The sequence below is a fragment of the Gossypium hirsutum genome, chromosome D11 (genome assembly GCF_007990345.1).
Source record: "Gossypium hirsutum isolate 1008001.06 chromosome D11, Gossypium_hirsutum_v2.1, whole genome shotgun sequence".
Lineage (NCBI taxonomy): Eukaryota > Viridiplantae > Streptophyta > Magnoliopsida > Malvales > Malvaceae > Gossypium > Gossypium hirsutum.
This window is the reverse complement of record NC_053447.1, coordinates 31,758,500-31,783,807: the sequence shown is the minus strand read 5'-3', so window position 1 is coordinate 31,783,807 and position 25,308 is coordinate 31,758,500. Positions and strand designations below refer to the sequence as shown.

Genomic DNA, 25,308 nt, shown 5'->3' with positions numbered 1-25,308 from the left:
AAGCATAAATCAACAAAAGATATCAAAAGTAAATTAGTGAAATGGCAAGTGCAGAAGCAAAAAAAAAGTGAGTACACGTGGAGACAGGTCAGTGGGTGATACTTTTGAACTGTTTTTCTTTGATGTGCATTGGCATGGCAGTGCCGTTTTCATGGTTTATTTTAATAGGACGGAACAAAATATTCGGGCGAAGATTGCTCCTCGCCATGATCCCTTAACAAAAACCAAGATATCTTTTCTTATAGATTTCTTTGAATCGTCAAAATCTAAGATTTTCTTTCTTTTCTTTTCTCTTTCTTCGCTTATTCTTTAATGGTTTCCATGTCTTCGCTTTGTTCTATAATTTAGTTAAAAGAGAGTCTTGCATGCTTTTGGGGGTCTTCTTTTACATTTCCAAAGTTTCTTTATACATCTTTTCTAGTTGTGTTTTTTTGTATTCCAAGATCCAAAAGGTTTTTAAGGGTTTGAAAATATGTTGCAAAGAGCTGCTAGCAATGCCTATTCATGGTGGTGGGCTAGCCATATTAGAACAAAACAGTCGAAATGGATGGAACAAAACCTTAAAGGTAATTCATCTGTTACTTGATATTTTTTTTCATTAAATTGTTGTCGAAAGTATAATCATTTCTGGGTTTGGGCTGATATATTTGCTTTCCCCATTTTATTGGATTTTTAATTTATGAATGAAAGCTGGAATTTGGGTATGAGTTTCCAGTCTTTTTTCTAATAATCTTTTCTATAAATAACACATTGTAAATGCAGATTGACAAATAGAGTTCGATTAACATAGTTGATCAATCCATTGTATTGAAACAAATAAAGGAAATCTAAGAAAAATAAAGAATCCATTAAACAAACTTACTTTTCTAAGCATTGCATTTGGCTTTGAGACACTCGAGCAATATCTGTATGGCTGGAAAGCTGTCTAAGAAAACACAATGAATTGCAGATATTGAGGAAAAGGTATCCATTGTGATTAAACTCATTGACGAAGATGGAGATTCGTTTGCCAAGAGAGCAGAAATGTACTACAAAAAGAGGCCAGAATTGATTCAATTTGTGGAAGAATTTTACAAAGCTTACCGTGCCTTAGCCGAACGGTACGATCATATATCAACAGAGCTGCAAAATGCAAACAACACAATTGCTTCTGTTTGTCCGGAGCAGGCTCAGTTTGCAATGGTTGATGACGAGGAATATGGCTCACCCAAATTCACAAAGTCTCCAGTAAACTATAAAGGCGATGTCCCCAAGGTTCCAGACCTTTCTGTCAAAGATTTGAAGAGTTTAATAACATCAGCCACGAAGAAAACGGAACCTAAGAAACCAACGAAAGTCACTACCGATGCGGTTCCTAAATCTGGTTTGACCAAGGCTGAGGGACTTGAAGAGATTCATAAGCTTCAGAAACGAATCCTGGCATTGCAGACTGAAAAAGAGTTTGTTAAGGGCTCTTATGAGAGTGGACTAGCCAAGTACTGGGAAATAGAAGATGAGATAAAAGCATTGCAAGAGAAAGTTTACAGTTTGGAAGATGAATTCGGTGAAGGTAAGGTCATTGAAGATGATGAAGCTCGAACCCTTATGACAGCGAAAGCTTTACAATCATGCAAAGAGACATTGGCTCAGATGCAGGAGAAGCAAGAGAGGTCAGTCGTTGAAGCAGAAGTGGAGCAGAAAAGGATCAAGGATGCCAGGGAGAAACTGGATTCTCTCAAGAACAAGTTTCACTTAACTGAAGTCGGTTGGGAACGACCATCTGATGTACATAACTCAGGAATAGTAGCAGAAAGGTCTAAAAAATTTGAACAAGAAGCGAGTGATACTACCCAGAAGAGAAAGGAGATGGAGACCTCGATACCAAAGATAAAGGAGCAATTTGAGGTTGGCCTTTGTGAATCTTTGACTGTAGCAGAAATGGTGGAGAAGGTTGATGAACTTGTGAACAAGGTAATCAGCTTAGAAACTGCATTCTCATCTCAGGAAGCTCTTATCCAGAGACTTAGAACTGAGGCTGATGAGCTTCAAGCCCAGATTCAGACCTTGGAAGATGATAAGGCCACACTGATTCATGGAAAGAATGATTTGAGGAACAAGCTAATGGAGATGGAGGAGAAGTTTCATGGGATTCAGGATTTGAATCAGAGGGTTGAAGACCAGAACAACAATCTCCAAACTCATTTTACTGAAGCACATTCTAATATTGATCACCTTTCAGAGAAGGTGCACAGTATGAAGCCGGGTGAGAAGCTTGAAATAGAGAAGAGCTCTTCAGGGGAAGCCAAATCATCAAAGGAAGAGGAGATTGGAGATTATGGCAAAATGCCAAAGGAGGTTAAAGCAGGAAAGGAGTTTGTGGTAGAGCATGCATCGGAAAGGGAGAACTCTCCAGCTGAAGTCAAATCCTCAAAAGAGTCTGAAGAACAAGAGAGGAGGAATCTGGATGCAAGTGATGGCTGCAAAAGCCTGCAGTCTGCAAAACAAGCTAAGGTTGTGGTCTCTGATTCATTATCAAGAGAAGAGGATTGTGTGGTTAAAGTGTCATCGACAAAAGAACCGGAAGAACGAGGAGAAAAACTAGATCATTCTGATGGTTGTACGAAGGGTGGGGATGTGGAATCAGAAGTAAGGGAGGATCTGAAACTAGAAAAGGGGGAGGAGGCAGTAGAACATGATTCTGTTAGAACTTTTACAGATAAAGGAGGCGTTCACCATGAAACTTCTAAGCCTTCGGAGAAATGTGAAGACCTGATAGTAGAGAACAAAGTTGATAAGCAAGCTCCTTTGCTGACAGTGGACAACACTCTTGTAAAAGTTGAATCAAAAGAACAGGAAAGAAGGCTAGAAGATGCATCAAAGGGTGGGGATACAGAACCAAAAGCAAGGGAGGATCTGAAACGAGAAGAGAGGGAGGAGGCAGAAGAACATGATTCTGTTAGAACTTCTACAAATGAAGGAGGTGTTCACCATGAAACTTCTAAGCCTTCAGAGAAACGTGAAGACCTGGTAGCAGAAGACAAAGTTGATAAGCAAGCTCCTTTGCTGACAGTGGACGCTGTTGCCAAAGTTGGATCGAAAGATCAGGAAAGAGGGCAAGAAGATGAACCAAAGGGTGGGGATACAGAACCAAAAGCAAGGGAGGATCTGAAACGAGAAGAGAGGGAGGAGGCAGAAGAACATGATTCTGTTAGAACTTCTACAAATGAAGGAGGTGTTCACCATGAAACTTCTAAGCCTTCAGAGAAACGTGAAGACCTGGTAGCAGAAGACAAAGTTGATAAGCAAGCTCCTTTGCTGACAGTGGACGCTGTTGCCAAAGTTGGATCGAAAGATCAGGAAAGAGGGCAAGAAGATGAACCAAAGGGTGGGGATACAGAACCAAAAACAAGGGAGGATCTAAAACTAGAAGAGGAGGAGGATGCAAAAGAACTTGATTCTGTTAGAACTTCTACAAATGAAGGAGGTGTTCACCATGAAACTTCTGAGCCTTCAGAGAAACATGAAGACCAGGTAGCCGAAGACGAAGTTGATAAGCAAGCTCCTTTGCTGACAGTGGATGCTGTTGCCAAAGTTGGATCAAAAGATCAGGAAAGAGGGCAAGAAGATGAATCAAAGGGTGGGGATACAAAACCAAAAGCAAGGGAGGATCTGAAACTAGAAGAGGAGGATGCAAAAGAACATGATTCTGTTAGAACTTCTACAAATGAAGGAGGTGTTCATCATGAAACTTCTAAGCCTTCGGAGAAATATGAAGACCTGATAGCAGAAGACAAAGTTGACAAGCAAACTCCTTTTCTGACCATGGACGCTGTTGCCAAAGTTGGATCAAAAGACCAGGAAAGAGGGGAAGAAGATGAGCCTGACTGGAAGCAGTTGTTCTCTAAAGGTATGGGAGACAGGGAGAGGACTCTGTTGACAGAATATACTATGGCACTTCGGAAATACAAGGAAGTGAAAAAGAAGCTTGTGGAAGTAGAGGCAAATAACCAGAATATGTTGTTTGATATTATGTTGCAGCTAAAGGAACTGAAGAGCCATAATGCCATGAAAGATGAAGAGATTCGATCCTTGCGTCAGAAATTAAACCTTTTACAAACAAGTATTGCTGAAATCAACAGTACTGATCAATATGTTGATCCTAGAATAAGCACTGAGAAACTAGTAGTGACTGAAACATCAATAGCACCAGCACACAAGGAGGAAGGCAATGAACCAACGGTAATGAACCAGCCTTCAACAATGTCAGCAATTGGAGCAAAGTTCCGGATGAACATTGATGCATTGCTAGAAGAAAACTTGGAATTCTGGTTTAGATTCGGCACTGCGTTTCATGAGGTGCAGAAATTTGAAAATGGAGTGAAAGATTTAGTAGGTGAGGTATCAAAACTTGGAGAAAGACAAAAGCAAGAGGGAAGTAGCACAAAAAAATATTCACTAAAATCAGATGTGCGACCCTTGTATGAACATCTGAAGGAAATACAGCATGAAGTGACTCTCTGGGTGGAAAACAGTGCATCACTAAAAGAAGAACTGAAGAAGCGATTTTCATCTTTGTGTGAAATTCAAGAAGAAATAACAAAGGCTTTGAAAGCAAGTGCTGAAGATGATGATTTCAGCTTCACAAGCTACCAAGCAGTGAAATTCCAAGGTGAGATTTTGAACATGAAACAAGAGAATAACAAAGTTGCAGATGAACTGCAAGCTGGTTACAATCGTGTTGCAGCACTACAGATTGAAATTGAAAGAAATCTGGCGAAGTTGAGTGATGATTGGGATCTTTCTGGATCAAAGAGCCATCAAAGTAGCGAACCACAACAGTCACATAGTCGGTCTGGGGTTCCTTTGAGGTCATTTATCTTTGGTGCCAAACTAAAGAAGCAGAAGGCATCGATTTTTTCCTTTGTACAACCTACACTGCATCGGAAGTTCAGTAGTTCAAGAAGTGGCAACCAATAGATAAACAGATTGGTTGCCTGTATAAGCTCATACTTAAAAAAAGTTATTTTTTCCCTTTCTCTCAAAGTTGATTTCTTCCTTTTGTGAATGCAGCAGTTTCCTTTTCTCATTTTGTTTAATAACTGGGAAACTATGTTTTCAGTTGGCTGTAGATGTTCTATTTCATACATAGTCTGTACTTACAAACGGGATAGGAATATTCACTTATTTGTATCCTTCATTCTCATTTAACTCAGCTTTAACAAATTGCCTCAACTTTTTCTAGTTTACTTGTTTCAATGGCTGAAGGCTTCAACTTTGAAGTGCTAGTAAGGAAAAAATGAAACATAAGGAAAAAGATGCCTTGTGATTCTGCAAAACTATTTTTATTGCTAGAAACTTGAATGTATATTAATGCCATTTCATTTAAGAGCTAATAAATTAACTTTGACATAATACTAAATGCTTAATTGCACTTTCCACTGTTTCAACAGGATTTGTTACTAATAATTTGGCATTCAAAATACGTTAAAACACCCACGTTTTGGGATGGGGGGAGCTGCTGCAGGCTCCAGACATATTCCTAGATTCATTTCAATAAAAGGTTCAAGGTTTTTATCTCTTAATTGCCCTAGAAGAAAGACATGTTAAAATAAAAGCTTTGGAGTGAGTTCAAGATTGCAATGGTTTCAAACAAAATTCCCTAAAGATGAACTATAAAATGAAGAGATTTTTCGATTGCTGTAGTTGAGGCACTGAAGAGAAAAGCAAGCAAATATGCAATTACTCGGATATGGGAGTGTTCAAATTTTTTCAGATTTCAATGTCTTTGGAGAGTCTTTAGAGGATCATACCTCCACAATCATGTCCAAGTATGCATGCAACACATGTCGGACAAGGGAATTTCAAGAAAAATGAGAAGTCAAAGCAACATAGATACCAGTTCTTAAAAATGTTCGTAGGGTTTTCCACTGTTACTTAAGACATAGGATGTATCTTCAATTATATCCCCTTGTTAAGTGAAAAGCCTATCGCAGACTTGTATTGGAACCATAAGACTAATTTACTGAAAATCACAACCATTTGACTGAAAAACTGCATTACTTTCAATATGAACTTTCTTGTTTCATTGAAGATATTGCAAATGGCACTTCAGAGCACAAAAAGAAAAAATGACAAGTATTTCAATTTTAGAAAATAAAACCTGGAAAAACAGCAATTTATAACTTTATTTTTATTTTTTGGAGGGGGATAATTACTTTTAATTGTACTCTATAGTCTTCACATACAATACACATTTGCAGCAGTCTTAGATCTCTTATTAACAAGTCGTTTATAGAGCAGCAAATGAGACCTCTGATACAAGCCTGGCCCCCCTTCCCTTGGCGATGTATAGACCTATGTGATGCATAAGATCCTGCCATTCCAAAAATTTTCAAGGAGTTTCTATCAATAACCAAACAAGCAGCCCAAGGTTTTATACATATATATATGTGTGCAAAATATCTTTCTGTTATTAAAGAAAAGAAATTAAGCTGGCTGATGAAGGGACTCAAGATAACTACAGTACTGAATCAAAAGTAAAATTATCAGCAGTTATTACTTTCAAGGAACCAAAAGGTAGTTTGAATAAAAAGAACAATATCAGCTGTTAGCTTGCTAAAAATTTTATTACCAGCAATGCTTTGAAATGGTTTATAGTGAAAAGTAATTGTTACAAACAATATAAAGGGATCTAAAAACCAGAAGAAGAATTGGTTGATTGATATACAAGTGAAACTGAGAAGACAGTCATGTGATTAAGATGACTCTATGGTCAAATTACTTGCCAATTCTAAGAAGATTAATGAGCTTGCACATTGATCCAAATGTAGAATGAAAATGCAAGTTAAAGGAGGATCAAGGAAACCACACAAGACGACAGATGATAAGACATTAGGTGCAAAAACTGACTGTCAACATCAAAACCGAAGTACCTGTGGATGAGCCAAAGCACCATTGATATCTTTGGCAACATGAACTGGAAGATCGAAAGTTGCACAAGCACCAGAGTAGACAATCACATCCTTAAGAGGGGTAAGCATCCTACGATTTCGAGCCGACAGAGTGGAACATACAAAATCCAGTACACATATGTCTGTACATATGCCGACAACCAGTATCTTGAGAATGCAAACGAGGTAGGTGAGAATAGACCGAAAATCTTACATAACAAAGCAATATATTAAGTCATTCTCACATATACCAATACAAAGAACAACGAAAACTGAAATGTTGAATAAAAAAGACACTCACAGCTTTAATCTGATTCTTCTTAACCCAATCTACAAACACATTTGAACCATCTTTCTCAACTGAACCAAGGAAACCATCAATACAATCTTTGCATTTAAGTGTTGCATTGGCTTCATTCTCTAGCCATTGGAGATCTAGGGTACATAAACATGGATGTCTTTCAATTCATATAATGAAAAAGGAACAAACTTGTAAATTAGAGTGATTAAGTACCAGGAATCAATCTAGCTTCATCAGTTCCAGCAATGCAATGAGGTGGGTAGGGAGGCTCAGGAATATCAGGATGATGGGAATCAAGGAAAGCAAAAACAGGCCATTTTTCCCCACAAAATAGCTTGGCTAGTCTCGCAGATTCTTTAACCATATAAGATATTTGTTTATCAGGTTTCACTGGAGCCTGTATGAACACGAAACAACAAAACAAACAAAAGACAAAACCCAGATTACTGTTCATCCAAAATATAATAAATTGAGTGCATTTTATGGGGAAAAATTACCAGATTTCCAGCTCCAACGCTGCAGAAGCCATTAACAACATCAACAAGAACAAGACCAGTCTTAACATCTTTCGAAAGAACCAAAGAGCCTTCTTCAACAGGAAGCTCTTTCTTCAACAGATCAATCGTCGCTGACACCATCTTCCTCTGTATTGTTTCTTTGACCCCCCAAAGGCACAACGAATTGAAAGTTTAGAAGGATGAATCTCATCCATAGAATGAAGACCTGAGAGCTATATTGATATACTTCAGAATAGGGATTCTGCAGCAAATCCATGCAAGCCTATTAGGTTCAAAAACAAACCATAAAAAATGGATTTTCTAAACAAATAAATGTGATCAATCATTATAGACTTTTAGGCTTCTCATTTGTCTTTGTGCAAGATGTTTCTCTTTCAAAAAAAACCCCTTAAAAAAGAGGCACCAAAAGTTGAATTGCACTTACTCTTTGGCAGTCCAATATTTTTTGGAAAATTTTAGAGAGAGAAAGAGTCAGACTTGTTCAACTTGTTTCCATAAATTCATCACTAACAGTGGCATTTTTCTTTCAGTGCTCGATTTAGATCAAAAAGGGAACTTCCAATAAGAATAAAAAGCTTACAACATGAAAACAGACTGAAATACAACCAAGAGTGGAAGGGCTTAAGATCTAGAGTTGAATTCCACTTGTTCATTCAGTACAAGCAATGTTTAAACTTGAGATGATAAACCATACCTACACCAGATGTTTCACTGTAGTCAACTTTGTCACTACTGTAGACAGGTTTGGAATATCAAGAAAAGTAATCCATACTCCACCAGAAAACCAGTAGAAAACAAAATCCATGAAATTTTGAATGATAATTCCGACTGTTATTGACTATTGTTCATCTCAACAATTTTTGGACAAAAAAAGTACTTTGATATGGAAAACAAATATAGAATTTTGCATATTTAAAAGGTTTCTTGGCCATCTAGAAACCACTAGGTTTACCATCAGTTAGGAAAACTATCAATTAGATATTTAAAAGAAATGTATTAACCAAATCTAGCAAGTATATAAAACAACAAAAAGTAGCAATGATAAACAAGAACATGGGGAGAATATATGTGCACGGCACACATAGAAAGATTAAAGACCGAACAGTTTTTCAAATGCCCTATGAAAGAAGCAGCACTGAAGACTTCTGAAATTGGATTCACTTACTGTGCTGTTATTAGCGATGAGTCACCAGCAGATATATGGCCAGCACTGGAGATATCCCACAACCCTGGCCACGAGTCCTTGCAGTCTGCACGTTTTTGGAGAAGTAATTCTTGTGTGCTCTCAGTAAAAATCCAGACATGGACTGCTTTATGGTAATCCCCATCTCGATGGACATCTCCCCTGTAAAGAGATCACAATGAGTTACATACCAAGAAACTACCATTATAGAGAAATGCCAGTACAGAAATCATAAGCAACCTCTAAACTCAAAATGAAATATTTTATATCAAATGTATGCCTCCCTAGCTCTAGCTTGCAAGTTTTCCATTCCCAGTTCCAATTTCAAGGACCATAAGCAGCCTCCCCCCCAACTCACACACACACTTGAAAACTTTCAGTTCTATAATCCAGATTGAGTACCAAAAAAATTAAGCAAAAAAATTAAGGGTTCATTGAAAGAAATTACAAACCAAATCAACAAATGAAGCTATTACTACCAATTTTAAGGAACCAGCTTAACTAATCTCAAAGGTTCTATCAAACCCAATTTACAGAAGCTGCAAATAACAAGTATAGCTTAAATTAAATTGTCCTATAATTTTCCAATTTGATAACGGCAAAAACATGTTTTCTGCTAAGAGTAAGCAACAGGCAGTATAGAAAATAAATAAAAGAGCCGGTTGTAAACTAATCCTTTATGTTGAAAGATCAAAAACATATAATCCAGAAATTGACAAGAATGAAGGGACGTGCCTGGGCTTGGAACCGCCGATTTTTTTACCGATTTTTTTACCAATTTTAGTGAGAACGTCGAGATACTCTACTTGTTCAACGTAAGGCTCTGCCATTGTTTCTTTCGGTGAATCGGACTTTGTCTTCGTTGACAAATTTGGTAAATTGCGTGCTTCTTTATTTATAGCTGAAGACAGAATATGCTGAGAAGAGAAGATGAAGAACGGAAGAAGAAAAAGGAATGAAGAACGGATGAAGGAGAAGAAGCCTTACCTGGATGAAGGAGGAACCGGAAGAGGTCTTTGACCAAACTGATTTGCAACCCAAGGGGAAGGGGAAAGGGGAGAAGAAGGGTAACCAAACATCAGAAAAGCTTGAAGAATGCAACTGAAGAATGGGTAAAAGAGGAAAAGAAAAAGCAATTGAAGTTGAGAAATTTTTACTGGAACAAAAGGCTCCAGTCTGAAATTAAGGTTCCAGTGAGGTGAAATACATTTTTAACGCACTGAAGAGTGCTTTCCAAACAGCCTGCGTTTGCTAGCATTTCAGTTGCAATTTTTTTTAGCCTAAAAAAGATAACGTACTGAGATCCAGTTGCATCCAAAGGGGCCCTTAGATTCCTTGAAATTGACCACATGGTATTCAAGTAGGAAGGGTGGGTGGGTGAGACCAAGTTTGGAATAAAAAAAAGGGAACAAAAAGGGTCACGTAAAAACTGAGATCCCATTTGTTAAGCGTTTTGGTTACGGCTTCCTCCAACCTCCATTGGAGGTCACTCAATTTCTTTTCCCTGTTTTCATAACCAGTGGAACCGGTCAGTTTATTAATTTTTTATTCAAAACCAAATAAATTATTAAAATTTGATTTAACTTATTTTTAATTCAATTTACTTTATAAGAATCCGATATATCAACTAACTCTCGATTCATCGGTTCAATTCTACAACCATATTTTTTCTTAAATAAAATTATTTTCAAACTATAAAATAAAAAATAAAAATGATTGGTAGAATCTTAGATGCTTTGATGATAGTCAACTAAATTTGAAATAAAATTTATTAAAATTTCTTTGATAAAATTATTTTATTTTTAGTTATTTCTCAATTTATAAATAAGATGATAATACGTTTTAGCGTGCTCGAATTCACGTCCTCCTTCATTAATAACAATGTTATACCAATTGAGCTAAGACTCAATCAGTAGGGTGAACAATCTTCTTAAATAGTAAGATTTGATATTTCAACTTTAAAAAAAAATTAATGTATATTTATATTTTGTAAATATCTAATATATTTGAATTATTAATATATAATTAATTATGATACATGTATTTTTATAAAAGATCTAAATTGGTACTTATATTTTAAAAATATTTAATGGAATATCTGAATTATCAATATGTATTTTATCATTGTACTTGATGTTAACACAATTTGTGGAAATTTGACACGGAATTTTTTATTTTCCAAATCATCAAGTTCACATGAATAATATAACATTATTAAAAAAACTAAACAAAACTAAAAAAAATATAATTAAAAACAAATAACTAAACCTGCGGTCAATTTTTTTTTTGGTTTTATTTAGTTTTTCAAATAATGTTTTACCATTCATGTGGGTTTGATGAATTAGAAAAAAAAAATTTACATGTTAAATTTTCATTGGTTAATTTAGCAATTCACTAAAGGTGTTAGCACAAAGCCTCATAATAAATCATATATTGATAGTTTAGGTACTACATTGGACATTTTATGAAAGTAATGGTACCAAATGTAATATTATCCCAAAATTTAAATACATTTTCTGATTTAATCAATTATTAGCCTCGTTTGGTTACTAGTGTAATAACACGAGGAAAAAACTTATTTATTACACATGTATTACAATAATTAGACATAAAATAAAGAATAGTTAGTACAAATTTAAAGTTGAAACTAGAAAGATAAGTAAAAGCTATTGTAAAAAATAAGACATTTTCAAAATAAGCGAAAAACTTTTCTTCTCTTTGCTAAAAATATGTCATAAAAGTGACTAAATATTATCAATTGAATTAGTTTATTGCTAACTTATATACTAAAATATGCATATAAAATAATATTTTAACCAAACATAGCAGTTAATAGTTAAAAACGAGTATTCTTAGGATGATTTATACGGACAATAAGTTTTGATTTGATTAATAAAGTCATTTTAAGAAAAACACTTAGGTTTAAAGTGGATACAGGTGAATTAATCTTACAATTTGTCGAATCAAGTTTACTCTAAACCTGGCCCACCCTAACCCAAGATAATTAAGAAGTTGCATCTCTATAAATAATCTTAGTTAAGGTAAGAAATATCCCTAAAATTTTCCTCCCACTCATCTTCTCGCCTCTGTTCTGTTAGAATAATTAAAATATTGATACAAACTTAGTAAATCAGGATCTCCCATGCAAAATTATTAAGAATAAATTATGAATAAAATAAGATGCGGAAGCGTACCCGAATCCATCGATTCCTTGAAATTTTTTAGATCTTATGGTTTTGATCTTCCAAATTAACATACAAGAAATTCAAAAAAAAATTGCTCTCTCTTTTCTAAAGATGAGATATTAGAAAAGTTACCCTATGTGTAATTTAGGGGCTATAACCCTAATATATAACTTTTGCACATAACCCTAATTTCTAATCAGCCTATCATTAATTAGAAATTAGTTACTAGAGTATCTATACATATTTGACTCATACTTTATTTAATAATTAAAGCCCAATAAACCTTAATCAAATTAGATCACTTCTAATTTGGATTAACCTATTATGATAGTAAATAATAACATCTAATTACCCTTATTATATATGTGAAGTTCATATTTTCCAACAATCTCCCACTTAGACCATATATATTAATTACTCTATAATTACATGTCATTATATAACCTTATGAGCTCAAAACTTTACTATCATATCCAAAAAGGTATTCCAAACAATCTCGTTCATTAATTATGTTAACATAGAACCAATGTGACTTTCGTTACATATATATCGTAACTAAATCCATTCTTGATCACGTATATTGACAGACCTAGATGACATAGATCAAGTTTGGATGTGTAGCATGGAAATTACATGCAATGTGAACCAAATATGCGTATTTCCAATTGATCCTCTTTAAACATGAATGAGGTCAATATCAAATAGAGTGAATAAACTTAATACTTCATTTCTGGTCAGAAAATAACCAAATACATAAATATCAGAAAACAAACATAAAGAAAATAAAATACAAACTCCCACTAAACCATGATGTCTTCAAATAATGTAACACCCGTATGAATAGTAGTATGCTTATGAAAGACCTTGGGTGGTAAACCTTTTGTGAGTGAATCTGCTATCACGGAGTTTGTTCCAATGTCCTTTATGGATATTTGTCCATTTTGCACCCTTTATTTCACAACTAGGAACTTTATGTCAATATGATTTGACTTAAATGAACTCCTATTATTGTTGGAATACAACACCGCTAACTTATTGTTGCAAAATAATTTGAGTGGTTTTTCTACATTCTCCAAAATGCGCAGCCCAATGACAAAGTTCCACAACCATATTACATGGTTTGATGTCTCATAGCATGCTACAAACTCTGCTGCCATAGTGGAAGAAGCTACAAGTGTCTGTTTGACACTTTTTCATGATATAGTTCCTCTAGTTAATAGGTAAATATAGCCTGATGTAGATTTCTTGCTATATTGGCACCCAATGAAATCAGAATCAAAATACCTTACAACCTCCAAATGATTTAATCTCTTATAAGTGAGCATGTAATCTTTTGTTCTCTGAAGATACCTCTTAACCCTCTTGGTTGCTATCCAATGATCCATACCAATGTTGCTTAAATATCTGCCTAACATTCCAATAATGTACACAATATCCGAACATGTACATACATGAGTATACATTAAACTCCCAACAGTTGATGCATAGGGAAACTTTTACATTTTTTGAATTTTAAGGTTACTTTTAGGGCATTGAGTAAGACTAAATTTGTCTCATTTAGCAACAAGGGTGTCACATTGATGTGAACCTGGCCATGTGGGCCTTTGATTGGGCCAAGACCCAATTTCACTTCTTTAATGGGTCAAGAAGTAATGGGTTTAACATGCCAATTGGGCCATTCTTCTGTAGGAACGTTGGGTCTAAGGAGGCCAAACATGAGATAAACCCACTGATTAAGGCTCTATGTAAGAGGCCGAAGTTCAAGACAAAAGATCTAATTTTCAAACCCTATGTTCTATTTTACATGTGATTCATTTCATGCGTTGAGTTTTGTTTATCATTATCATGCTTATTATTTTATTGCATATGTTATATTTGCATTAGTTTCTACAACATGCATTTTGCATTTTTCTCTATATAAGTATTCATTTGTCAAGTTTATATTATTGTGCATCATAATCCTAGAACTTAGTTGTTTGTGAGTTGTAGTGAAATGTACTTATGGAAGCTCTTTTTATACTTGTTGTAGGTACATCGTCGGCCACCAAAAGGGCACATTGTGACTATTCTTCTTCTTGCCCAAATCCATACATAATCATGTTTAATGAATCTACAAGTTCATGCACTCATTCATGGCTTAATGACTCTTCAAATTTTATGCCCAAATTCGATGTTTTGTGCATCTACATTCATGGAAAAATTAAAGGCACACTTTACATTCATGCACGGTCAATAATGGGTGTATGACATTAATGACGCAACAATGAACTTGTCGATGCATGTACGTCCAATGACACTTAATATGACTTTTCGGCTGATCCATGCATTTCATCAAACATGCACTTAAAGGAATTCATGAACCATTTTGGTTCAGTGTACGACTTGTGTACATGAACCCTATTAATGGTCGAATTGTGGCCATTCATATACCTTATTTGTTTTCTTATAAATAGTTGTTCTTGTAAACATTTCAAAGAAAAATGATCAATTATATAATTCGAGTTAAATCTGTTTTGTTCTTCAAGAACTAAAACCAAACTTATCAATATTATTTTCTTGTGGTTTTCAAAACTATCTTGATCTTTCACTTCCCTTCTCACCTATTTCCGAAGTGTGGTGATCACCATATACCGTTAGTTCCTTTATTGTTTATAGATAGTGGGTCACGGTTTCGAGGCTTAAACATCTTTATAAAAATCAAGTCTAGTTGAATTATAACTTAGGTTCGTTTCTAAGATTTTTTTATTCATAAGTTATATACCAAACTCTTTTGTTTATTTTTTTCATATTTATCATATTTCGAGAGCTTATCTGTTTAGAAATAACCAGAAAAATTAAATTGTGACTCATAATTTCAACACGTATGAGGATCACATCATTACCTGATCTATAACTTTGCATGCCAAACCTTTTGAGTCATTTGTCGGTATAGCTTTTTGTGACAATCCAAGAATACCCCGAGATTGATCTTGATGTATCTAAATTCCTAAAACAAAAGAGGCGCCCCTAAGATCTTTCATCTCAAAATGCTTAGATAAAAACTATTTGGTTTCGTACAATAACCCTATATCATTAGCAATAAGAAAAATGTCATTGACATGTAAAACCAAAAATATATACTTACCCTCATTGAATTTGTGATACACACAATTATCAACAATATTCATCTCAAAACTGAACGAGACAATTACTTGGTGAAACTTGTGGTACCATTGACGGGAAGCTTGTTTAAGTCCATATGTGGATTTTGTCAATTTAGAAACCATATTCTTTGGATCTTCTGACTCAAAGTTTTCTGGTTGTACTATATAAATGGTTTCTTCAATATCCTCATTGAGAAACGCAATCTTAACATCCATCTGATGTAACTCACGATCAAAATGAGCAATAAGCATCATGGTTATTTTGAACCCTGAACCCTAAACCCTAAACCCATAAAACTTATAACCCCTAAACTACTCATAATAACCAATAAAATAGTTGCTCACTGCTTTAGAGTCCAATATCTTTTCATGTGGCCTATAAGGACTTGTCCAAAACTTATAAGGTGTTTTTGCAGCTACTTTAGTGGGTATTCTATTCAAGTAATGTGTTTTTTAATGCTTCTCCCTAGAGGGACTTAGGTAAGGTAGAATGAGCAATCATGCTCCTTACCATATCCTTAAAAGTCCTATTTCATCTTTTAGCTACACCATTCATATTGGGTGATCTTGGCATGGATTACTATGGGACAATACCACATTCCTCTAGGAATTTCACAATAGTCCTAGATGTTGGTCACCTGAGCCATCATATCTATCATAGTACTCACCACCACGATCAAATCTGATATTCTTAATCCTTTTGTAGAGTTGATTCTCAACTTCATCTTTATAAGCTTTGAACACGTTCAGAAACTGAGATTTCTCATGAATGAGATATAGGTACCTATAACGTAAGTAATCATCTATGAATGTTATAAAATATGTTGACCATTCCAAGATACCATAGGGAATGGCCTACAAATATCAGTATAAATTAATTCTAAGATGTTTGAAAATCTGTTAGCACCTAAACTCTTAGTTTTGGTCTATTTTCCCTTAATGCAATTGACACAGACATCAAGTCTATGAAGTCAAGGGATTCTAAAATCCCATCAGACACAAGGCATTCAACTCTACCTCTTGAGATATGACCTAAGTGTTTATGCCATAATCATATTGAAATTTTCCTATTTAATTTGCGTTTGATACCACGTGGTTTCATTATAAGATGCAACTATTTCTAGCAAATAAATATTGTCATATGTACTTAAATAATCAGTTCTAACAATATTTGAATTTAAAGAAAAACTAAATTAATTGTTTCTGAATGAACAACAATATCCAAATTTGTCCAACGAAGAAACAAAAACTAAATTTTGTCTAAAAGACGATACAATAGAAGTGTCTTTTAAATCCAAATAAAAACCAGTTCCTAATAACAATCTAAAATGCTCAATTGTTTCCATTTCTACCAATTTTCCATCGCCCATGAAGATGTGTCTTTCACCATCACTTGGTTTTCACTAGTTTAGGCAACCCTGCATTGAAACACTTATATGGGTAGTAGCACCAGAATCTATCCACCAAGTGTTTGAAGCTAAATTAACCTTAAAACATAACAACTTTAGTTTAGGCAACCCTGCATTGAAACATTTATGTGGGTAGTAGCACCAGAATCTTTCTTTGAACACCAGGCATGATATTTGACACATTTTTTCTTCACGTGTCCAAACTTGTTATATAACATCCTACTCGGCAAAGCCACAATATTCAAGCACTGTTATTAGAAGTAAGACTTATAGATTATAGACTTCTAGTAAGATGATCTGATAAGATAACTCTTCATGTTATAGCTCAAGTAACTCCTGAAAGCTCTCGAGATAAGGATAAGGGTCCTACTATTTGAGCTTTTTTGCAACTTGTCTGGTGAGTTCCTTCATACTCCATGAGTGTGTTATGTTTTTGTTCATGTTTGGTAAAAGGTAAGTTTACATGTGCTGCGAAGGAAAAATGTTTGCACCAAAGCAGCAAATGCTTATTACGAAATTGGTCTGGCAGCTCTGCATAAAAGTTAAAAAGGCATTGATTCGTGTTGAGTTAATACCATCATACTCTGAAAGGAACTATGTGGTCTAAAAAAATGAAATCATGGTTTTGCCTTCAATGATATAAGTATTGAATTGGTAGATCGCAATACATGAGAATGATTATCTAGCCTCTAGTAAGGCAAGCGTAATTGCAAACCAAATTGGTAGAGCATGACAAAGGAAAATAAATGTACGAATGATATGATCCTTGAACATAGACTAGGGTTTTTGGCCAACATGAAGAAGGTTGTCTGCATGAATGCATGGGTGTAATGTATGCGCCATAGGAGCTTAGTTTGCTATAAGGTTTGTGTAAGTTTAGTATTTCACCAATGGGTGAATTGTATAAAGTCTGCTTTTGTATAGTATTTCACCAATGTGAGAAATGTATAAAGTCTGCTTGTGTATGGTATTAGCTAATAGGTGAAATATGTGTTCCATTGAGTTGAGAAGGTTCATTTGTTTATCGTATGTATAGTCGTCCTAGTGTCTACTTTGGAACTCACTAAGTACTATGAACTTACTTTGTTACCTTTTCTTCTTAGGATCATTGAAGAAGTAAAGTAATCACCAAGGATCACACTAAAGGATATTTTCTGTTGTGAGACTTTTAATGATTTTGTGTTATGCAGGACAATAGGGGTGGCAATAAGGCTTAGGATTTTAAAGAATGATATTTTGTTGCAAAATTTGTATTCGTCAAATTTTGGATTTTCCCTAAATTTTGTAATGAAGTTTATGGTCTTGATTCGTAATGGTTTTTTTAGTATTTTAAAATTATGTTATTTTAAGTTAGATTTGAAGAAGTCTAACTTCTTTTCAAATTGTGTTTAGAGAAAGGGAAAGGATGTAAGGTTGTAACATTGTAACATGTCATTCTTGGATCCTTCTCGAGGGTTTGGTATAGGGCGTTACATGTTACAAAAGAAACAACTCTATGTACCTTCTTGTTGTTTCTTTTGAGCTGGACCTTTAACAGCTTCATTCTGATATTTTCTTTTCTTACCCTTGTCTTTAAAGGCATTGGCCAAATTAGCATTTTCAGACTTATCATGCTTCAACATTTCTTCCTCTTGCACACAATGAGAAATGAGCTCATTCAGAGTCCATTTCTCCTTTTAACAGTTGTAACTAATTTTAAATTGATTAAACTGTGCAAGATACAATACCAAAATCATAAGAACAAACAATTTCTCAAAAAGCTCGATCTTAAGTGCCTTAATTCTTGAAACAACATGGAACATCTCCATAATATACTCACTCACGTTTCCTTGACCCTTATATTTCATAGATATCAAAGAAGTTAGAAGTGATGTCATCTCAACCTTATCATTTTTAGTAAAACATTTATCAATTTCGTCAATGAAACCCTTGGCTTGAGTCATCTCTTCAAACTCTGTGCCCCTAAAGGCTTCTAGAATGTTGTGCTTCATGATCATTAGGCTCATGTGATTTGAACGATCCCACCTTTCAAAATTCTTTTTAACATCAGGGGTGCTTTTCGCAGTGAGAGGTGCGGGTTATTCTTCCCTTAAGCGTCTTTTCCATTCCTTGAAATTAATCCCATTAAGCATGGATATAGAATTTATATTAGCAGATATTGTGGTCGCAGAAGATGAACTAGTTGAATATAGAACAAAAATAAATAAAAACAAGTTCACATTAATATTCATAAGTAAACAATAAATTCAAGATAATGACTAATCTCATCTTAAGATACCAAACACAATATTAATATTAAGTCTTTAGAAAATAATATTAACAGTAAGCGATACTTTTGTTGTAGCAATCAAACATTAACAATAAATTATGTCTAACAATTAATTAATCTTTGGACTAATTTATTGCTCACATAAAGTACCTTATAATTGTCACACATTTATCACTACAGATGTTGAAATTCTGCCAAATATTAATTTACTTTTGGGTCAATTAATAAATGCATGAATCACAAAAACATATAATCATCTTGATATTTTAAATAAACTAATCTATGCAAAAAAGGCTACTTTGGCAGCATTTTATTTCAACTAATCTAGTTAAAATATTAGATATCCTTAATTAAAAACTAAAGCCAAAATTTGAATTTATTGTTTCAAAATATTTATCTTAATTTCAACTTTCAATCAAATTGAAAGATAATCATATATATATACATGTATTTATATAATTTTCCAAAATAGCATACATCATATCTAAACTATCAAAATTCATAATCCATACGCTCAATCAATAAAGTTTAATACAAAATTTAATTCATACATCGAACCAATCAAATCATGCATATCTTATATATGTATATAGTTGAAACATATATATGAATTAAGCATGCATCTCATACATTGAATTAGACATCAAATATCATATTTGATAAAATGGCCACGTGGAAAGATCAAGATAGAACGAAATCCTAACGAAGCTCTATAATATTCACGCTCATAACATTGCAACTTCCATATCAGAAATGCTTCACCATAAATGGAAAATTAAAATAAAATATGTGAAAACACATGATTTTGTTCAAATCAAACTAATTTTCGAGTTCTGAAATCAATGGAGCAAAAAAAATGATATGAGATCGCCGAAACTCTCGTTTGATGATGTAATGCATTACAAGAATCCATAGAACCTAAATCAGATCTAAGCATGCACCGATTAGCGAGGAAAAATATCATCAAACAAAATTAGATCTAACACGTTTTTTCTTAAACACTTAAAGAATCAGAGAATGCATAATCGCATGAAACAAGCAGAATTAACAAATGAGGAATAACACGATACTCATTAAGATTTAAAATTAGAAATCAAAACCCTAAAACTTTTAATATAAATCCAAGATAATCAAGATCTAAAAAACCTTAATATAAACCTTCAAAGATCAACATATATATCCAAAATATTAAAATCGTAAAATTTTATGAATCAATCATTCCAAAAAGAAAGAAACTTAATCAATTCCCAGTGATTCGACATGTCAAGGCTTGGATGTTACTTGTTAGAATCATTAAAATCTTGATACAAAACTTAATAAATCGGGATTTATCATGTAAAATCATCAAGAATAAATCATGAATAAAACTAGATGCGGAAGCGTACCTAAATCCATCTATTCCTTGAAATTTTTCGGATCTTACGATTTTGATCTCCCAAATTAGCACACAAGAAATTTAGAGAAATTTTGTTCTCTCTTTTCTAAAGATGAGATATTAGAAAAGTTACCCTATGTATAATTTGGGGACCATAACCTTAATATATAACTTTTGCACATAACCCTAATTTCATCATTAATTAGAAATTAGTTACTAGAGTATCTATACATATTTGACCCATAGTTTATTTAATAGTTAAAACCCAATAAACCTTATCCAAATTAGATCACTTTTAATTTGGGCTAACCTATTATGATATTATATAATAACATGTAATTGCCCTTATTATATATGTGATGTCCATATTTTCCAACACGTTCTACTTTCGTATAAACTCAAAAAAGTTGTTCTACTTTAAAGGTCATGGTTTCATTCTATCATAAAATATATACTTATATATTTACATACATGCATACACATATATATAGTTTGCAACATTAGCTACATTTTATTTGTTTGCATCATGTATCAATTTACAAAATAAATCCTTATCAATAGATTGCTTTGAAGTAATAAAATTTATAGAGTAAAATAAAACATAGGTTAAATGGGTTCAATGCCATTTATTTAATCAATTTTTTGGGTTAAGTATGAAGCGAGCTAATTTTTTTTAGGTTAGATCGAGATTAAAGCACAATGGTAAAGCATCAAGTGAAGGTCAAGGTCGGAATAGGTAAAAATCCAACTTCTTCCATTTGTTGCCATCATTAATTCTAGTTATATACCTACTCACCTTAGACGGTAAAAATGAACTCTAAAATTGTAACACCCTCAACCCAACCTGATTCACTGGATCTGAATTTCGGGTGTTACCACATAAAACTTAAACGTTTAACAGGATCGGTTCACAATTTCTTACTTCTTTAAAACATTTCCTGTGGAATTCCAATTAAAATGCTTCATATATGAGGGCAAAGAAAATGCCCTACAATAGTTTATCATGTGAATCTAGATACAAATCTTTACGAAAAGAAGTTTAACAAAATAGACTAAAATGGGTGTATTCTTAGACTACGCCAAAATTTTCATTGTATGCATAATAGCCCACATCACCACTATCTTGGCGAACTCCTAGTGTTGTCCCTCTAGGTGCAGACTTTCCTCAAATACCTGAAATGAAATAAGAAACCTTGTATGTACAAGAGTACTTAATGAGCCCTATAACCATACCTTTGAATGATACTTTGCAAATCTTTTATGAATTTCTATGAGTCAACTATTACTTTGCATCATTTACTTCCGTTGATACCGTTACAGTTTTATCACTCTTATATATGCCAGTTATCAAACCCTTACTATGCTTAATCTTTCATATTTAGTAAACTGAGGAAATCCCTTCCATTATTTCATAAATCTTTCGTCCCATAATACTTTCTTAACAGAAAATCCCCTTACAAACCCTTCCAACTATCCATGTCTTAACTCATATTCCTATTTCAAACAGTTGTTGGCAAATACTTACGCAGAAATAATACCGTCAACAACTAATCAATTCATACCTTAGTTCAATACCACACAAACCCATATTGATATTATGCTACATAGATCCTCAAATAAATTTCATATCACTTTATTTCGAGACCCCGGATAGTTAGGATAACCAAAGCTCAGATTGCATAGGAATTTAGTAGAAATCATTATACAACTAGATATGGAAGATTCCAAGTAAATATGATTCAACCATTACATAACACAGACGAACTCGTATTGACTACTTTTTAGGTCACACAAAGCTACAAACACGTTCATATTCAACACTAGCAAATTATCATGGTGGATACCCTTTTTAACATACATATACACATTTCTTTTCAAGAAATTCCCTTTAAGGCTTATTCAATTATATCATGGATCTTATTCAACCCCTGACCTTGGACATATTATAACCTTCTCTCATCAGTAATTATTACAAAACTATCAAAATTTATTCAGAGCTTACTATAAGGGTCGTTAAGCACATTTTACCAGAAAGTCTCTGCAGAACGTGCCACAAAGGTCACACAGAACCCGGCCATGGGCCATTATATAGAGTACCCTGTCAAGGCATTCCTTTTAGAGTTTTCCACGAAGGCATTCCCTTCAGAGCCTTCCATGGAAGGATTCATTCTGTATGTTGCCATATAGGCATTCATTTCATATATATATCCACAAAGGTATTCCTTTCATAGCGTGTTTACAATATGGATTTGCCTAGACTCACATTTTATTAGGTTTGCCCATCATCGTCATGGCACACACAGAGAACCCCTTTAGGTAATCGTCACTCATAATCCCTTTTCAAAGGGTACAATACATGTAAGGTTACCATTCCATGTTGAACTCTTAAAACAATAATAGATTACTAGTCCAGGCTAAATCTGTGTCACATGTATCTTCGAGTCCGCAACAAATGCTAGAGCTTAGTTTCTAACCAGAATCGCTTCATGCATAGAAACAAACTAGCACAATCATCTTAGGTTACCAACAAACAATTAACATAGCACACATCTCACATCATACATTACGGACATACTGTTACAATTATACTTCAATGTTTTAATGATGTATACCTGAACTTATTAGATTCATTGTCAAAAACACATATTATACTCAACAAACATTCATTCATTCATAGATATAATTCATTATCACAATTACCCATACACTCAGGCTTGTCTAACCTTTCATCAAATTACAAATCTAATTTATACCCTTTTCTTGATCAGACCTTACCTATGTATGCATCATTCTAGTTTTTATTCATGTAATTCAGCACATAATAACTTTACTTTGCATAATTCTCTTATGTTTTATTCATCTAGTTGATACTCAAGTTTTGTCATTATTTGATCATCTATATCCACAATTTACATGTAAAAGTCAGAGTAGAGACTCACATTCAAGTTGAATAACTCAATTCTTTAATCGAACTATACTTCAATACATATGTCAACCATATCAACAAGATCACATTTCACAGTATACATTCCAAACATTTATCACATACATAGTCATGATTTCTTATCAAATGTTCATGCTATCCTCGACGATCATTCATGCACTCACTTATTTCTTCTTGGAACTTAGGTTATAAAGGACTTATCTAAAAGATTTACAGGAGTCCTCATGAGAGAACTCATATTTGACAAGGCTACTTATTCTTTAACTTAATGTTAACTCAATCCCTATTCCTTCACAAATTTGAAATCGCCAGAATTCATATCCCACTCATATACCTTCATCCCATTATTCGTATAAGTATGATTTTCATACTATCCATGATTTTAGATTCATAGTTTAATTAATTTCATATAGATATATTTCAGTATGAACAAAAAATATATATAAGGGTTAGTGTAGAAGCTCACCTAGTCCTTACCTATTGCCATTCAAAACTCCAGATCCAACCATCTAATTAAAAATCACTGCTCAAGAAACATAGAAACGTTATCAAAACCCATTCACATATCGTTTAACCAATTCTAAAACATGGATAACCCTGTATAAAGTCTCTTTTTCTTTAATCTTAACGTTCAACCAAAATTAACAACTTACTCTTCAAAATTCCACTCGCATAACTGGAATACTCATCGGAATATGAAATAATCTTCTACTCTAGATCTGATATTTAGTTCTAACCCAAAGGCAGCAAACCCTAGATGGCTTCCAAAGAAAGCCACATTAGAATTTTCAAAGGAAAGAAGAAGATAAAACGTCTCCCTCTTTCCAGCCTATTTAACTAATATTTATTTACAGATAGGACCCATGTTCCCATAGAAACTTGACATGTGTCACACCCATTCAAAATATCTTCGTTAATGGTCTACAATTGTAAATGAAAATATAAATAAGAATCTAATATGGACAATACCTGGTTACTCTAACCAAAGGGGTCATAATTACTGTACTCACAATGCAACTAGCATTGTTACTCTAATAACATGGTGTACTACGCCTTTGGCAAGTACTTCTTTCGAAATCATCTCTTCACCAGGCTGTTATCTCATTAAACAGTAACTGGATACTAGGACTTCACCAGGTAGGCTGTTACATACTCTTAACCACTTGACACAGACTTCTCCTTAATATATGGTAGAAGATTAGGAAATCAAATTCTTACTTACTCTTGTGGCGGTTACTATACATCCACACATATACGCCAAATAATCGTTTAGGCAAATTACACTATGCCATACAAACTTTTTACTGCTATGTGCCAAAACTTTAAACTCGTCAAAACTGGGAGATTGATTTGTATTTTAAATAGGATAATTATCTAGGTTTTTATATTTTAATAATATAAAAATCATTATTTTTTATAATAATTTTTTCTGGAAGCTTTTTTTAGAATATGTTGTTTGTTTAGAGGAGTATATTGACTGTGTCGAGGTCAATATAAATTTTTGGTTATTAAGCCTTCTTAAGATCAGGACGGGGAGAAAGAAAGAGAATTTCAATTGACAAGTTTAACTTCAAACCTTGACTTCAATGGGTCTCGAGTTATGTTTTAATATTTTTATTACTTTCTTGTTTTTATTTAGTTTGACTTTGGATCTCGACTTACATTAGTGTCAAAGTTAGTTTAATATTTTTATTGCTTTTATTTATTTTATTCTTTTTTTTTGGCTTAATATATCAAAAAGTCCTTCTAAAATAATTCAATAATCAATTGAGCCCTCAATAGAAAATAATACCAATCGAGCCCTAAATCGAATATGAGCAATTTAAGCCCACAAAAAAAATCAATTTCTATATAATCCCATGACATCCATTAACTTCACCACATGGTATGCCAAGGTTATGCCACATGGCAAAATGTGATAATTTTCCTTTAAAATGTTTAAAATAACATAAAAAAATTCTAAAAGAAATTCTAAAGTCATAAAAAATTTAGAATTTTCAAAAATTATAAAAAAGTAGAATTTTTAAAAATAATAAAAATTATAAGAACTGG

The 25,308-nt window shown here is 33.6% G+C and overlaps 2 protein-coding genes across 5 annotated transcripts; one reads left to right on the top strand and one right to left on the bottom strand.

Moving 5' to 3' along the window:
• The first annotated feature begins 110 nt into the window (after positions 1-110).
• On the top strand, positions 111-5,202 carry LOC107913387 (protein NETWORKED 2D). The gene is made up of 2 exons (XM_016841956.2): positions 111-566; positions 950-5,202. The coding sequence occupies exons 1-2, from the start codon at positions 473-475 to the stop codon at positions 4,954-4,956; spliced, it is 4,101 nt and encodes a 1,366-aa protein (XP_016697445.2). The 5' UTR covers positions 111-472; the 3' UTR covers positions 4,957-5,202.
• A 952-nt stretch (positions 5,203-6,154) lies between these two features.
• LOC107913384 (nicotinamidase 1) lies at positions 6,155-8,712 on the bottom strand. Of its 4 annotated transcripts, none has more exons than XM_016841951.2 (6): positions 8,173-8,702; positions 7,728-7,989; positions 7,444-7,627; positions 7,231-7,364; positions 6,912-7,097; positions 6,155-6,352 (listed from the first exon to the last, which is right to left on the bottom strand). In XM_016841951.2, the coding sequence occupies exons 2-6, from the start codon at positions 7,866-7,868 to the stop codon at positions 6,269-6,271; spliced, it is 729 nt and encodes a 242-aa protein (XP_016697440.1). In that variant the 5' UTR covers positions 7,869-7,989; positions 8,173-8,702; the 3' UTR covers positions 6,155-6,268. The 4 variants fall into 4 exon arrangements, with proteins under 4 accessions (XP_016697440.1, XP_016697441.1, XP_040959973.1 ...); XM_016841952.2 differs by having other exon boundaries at positions 8,443-8,702; XM_041104039.1 differs by lacking the exon at positions 8,173-8,702 and having other exon boundaries at positions 7,728-8,118.
• Positions 8,713-25,308: the final 16,596 nt, after the last annotated feature.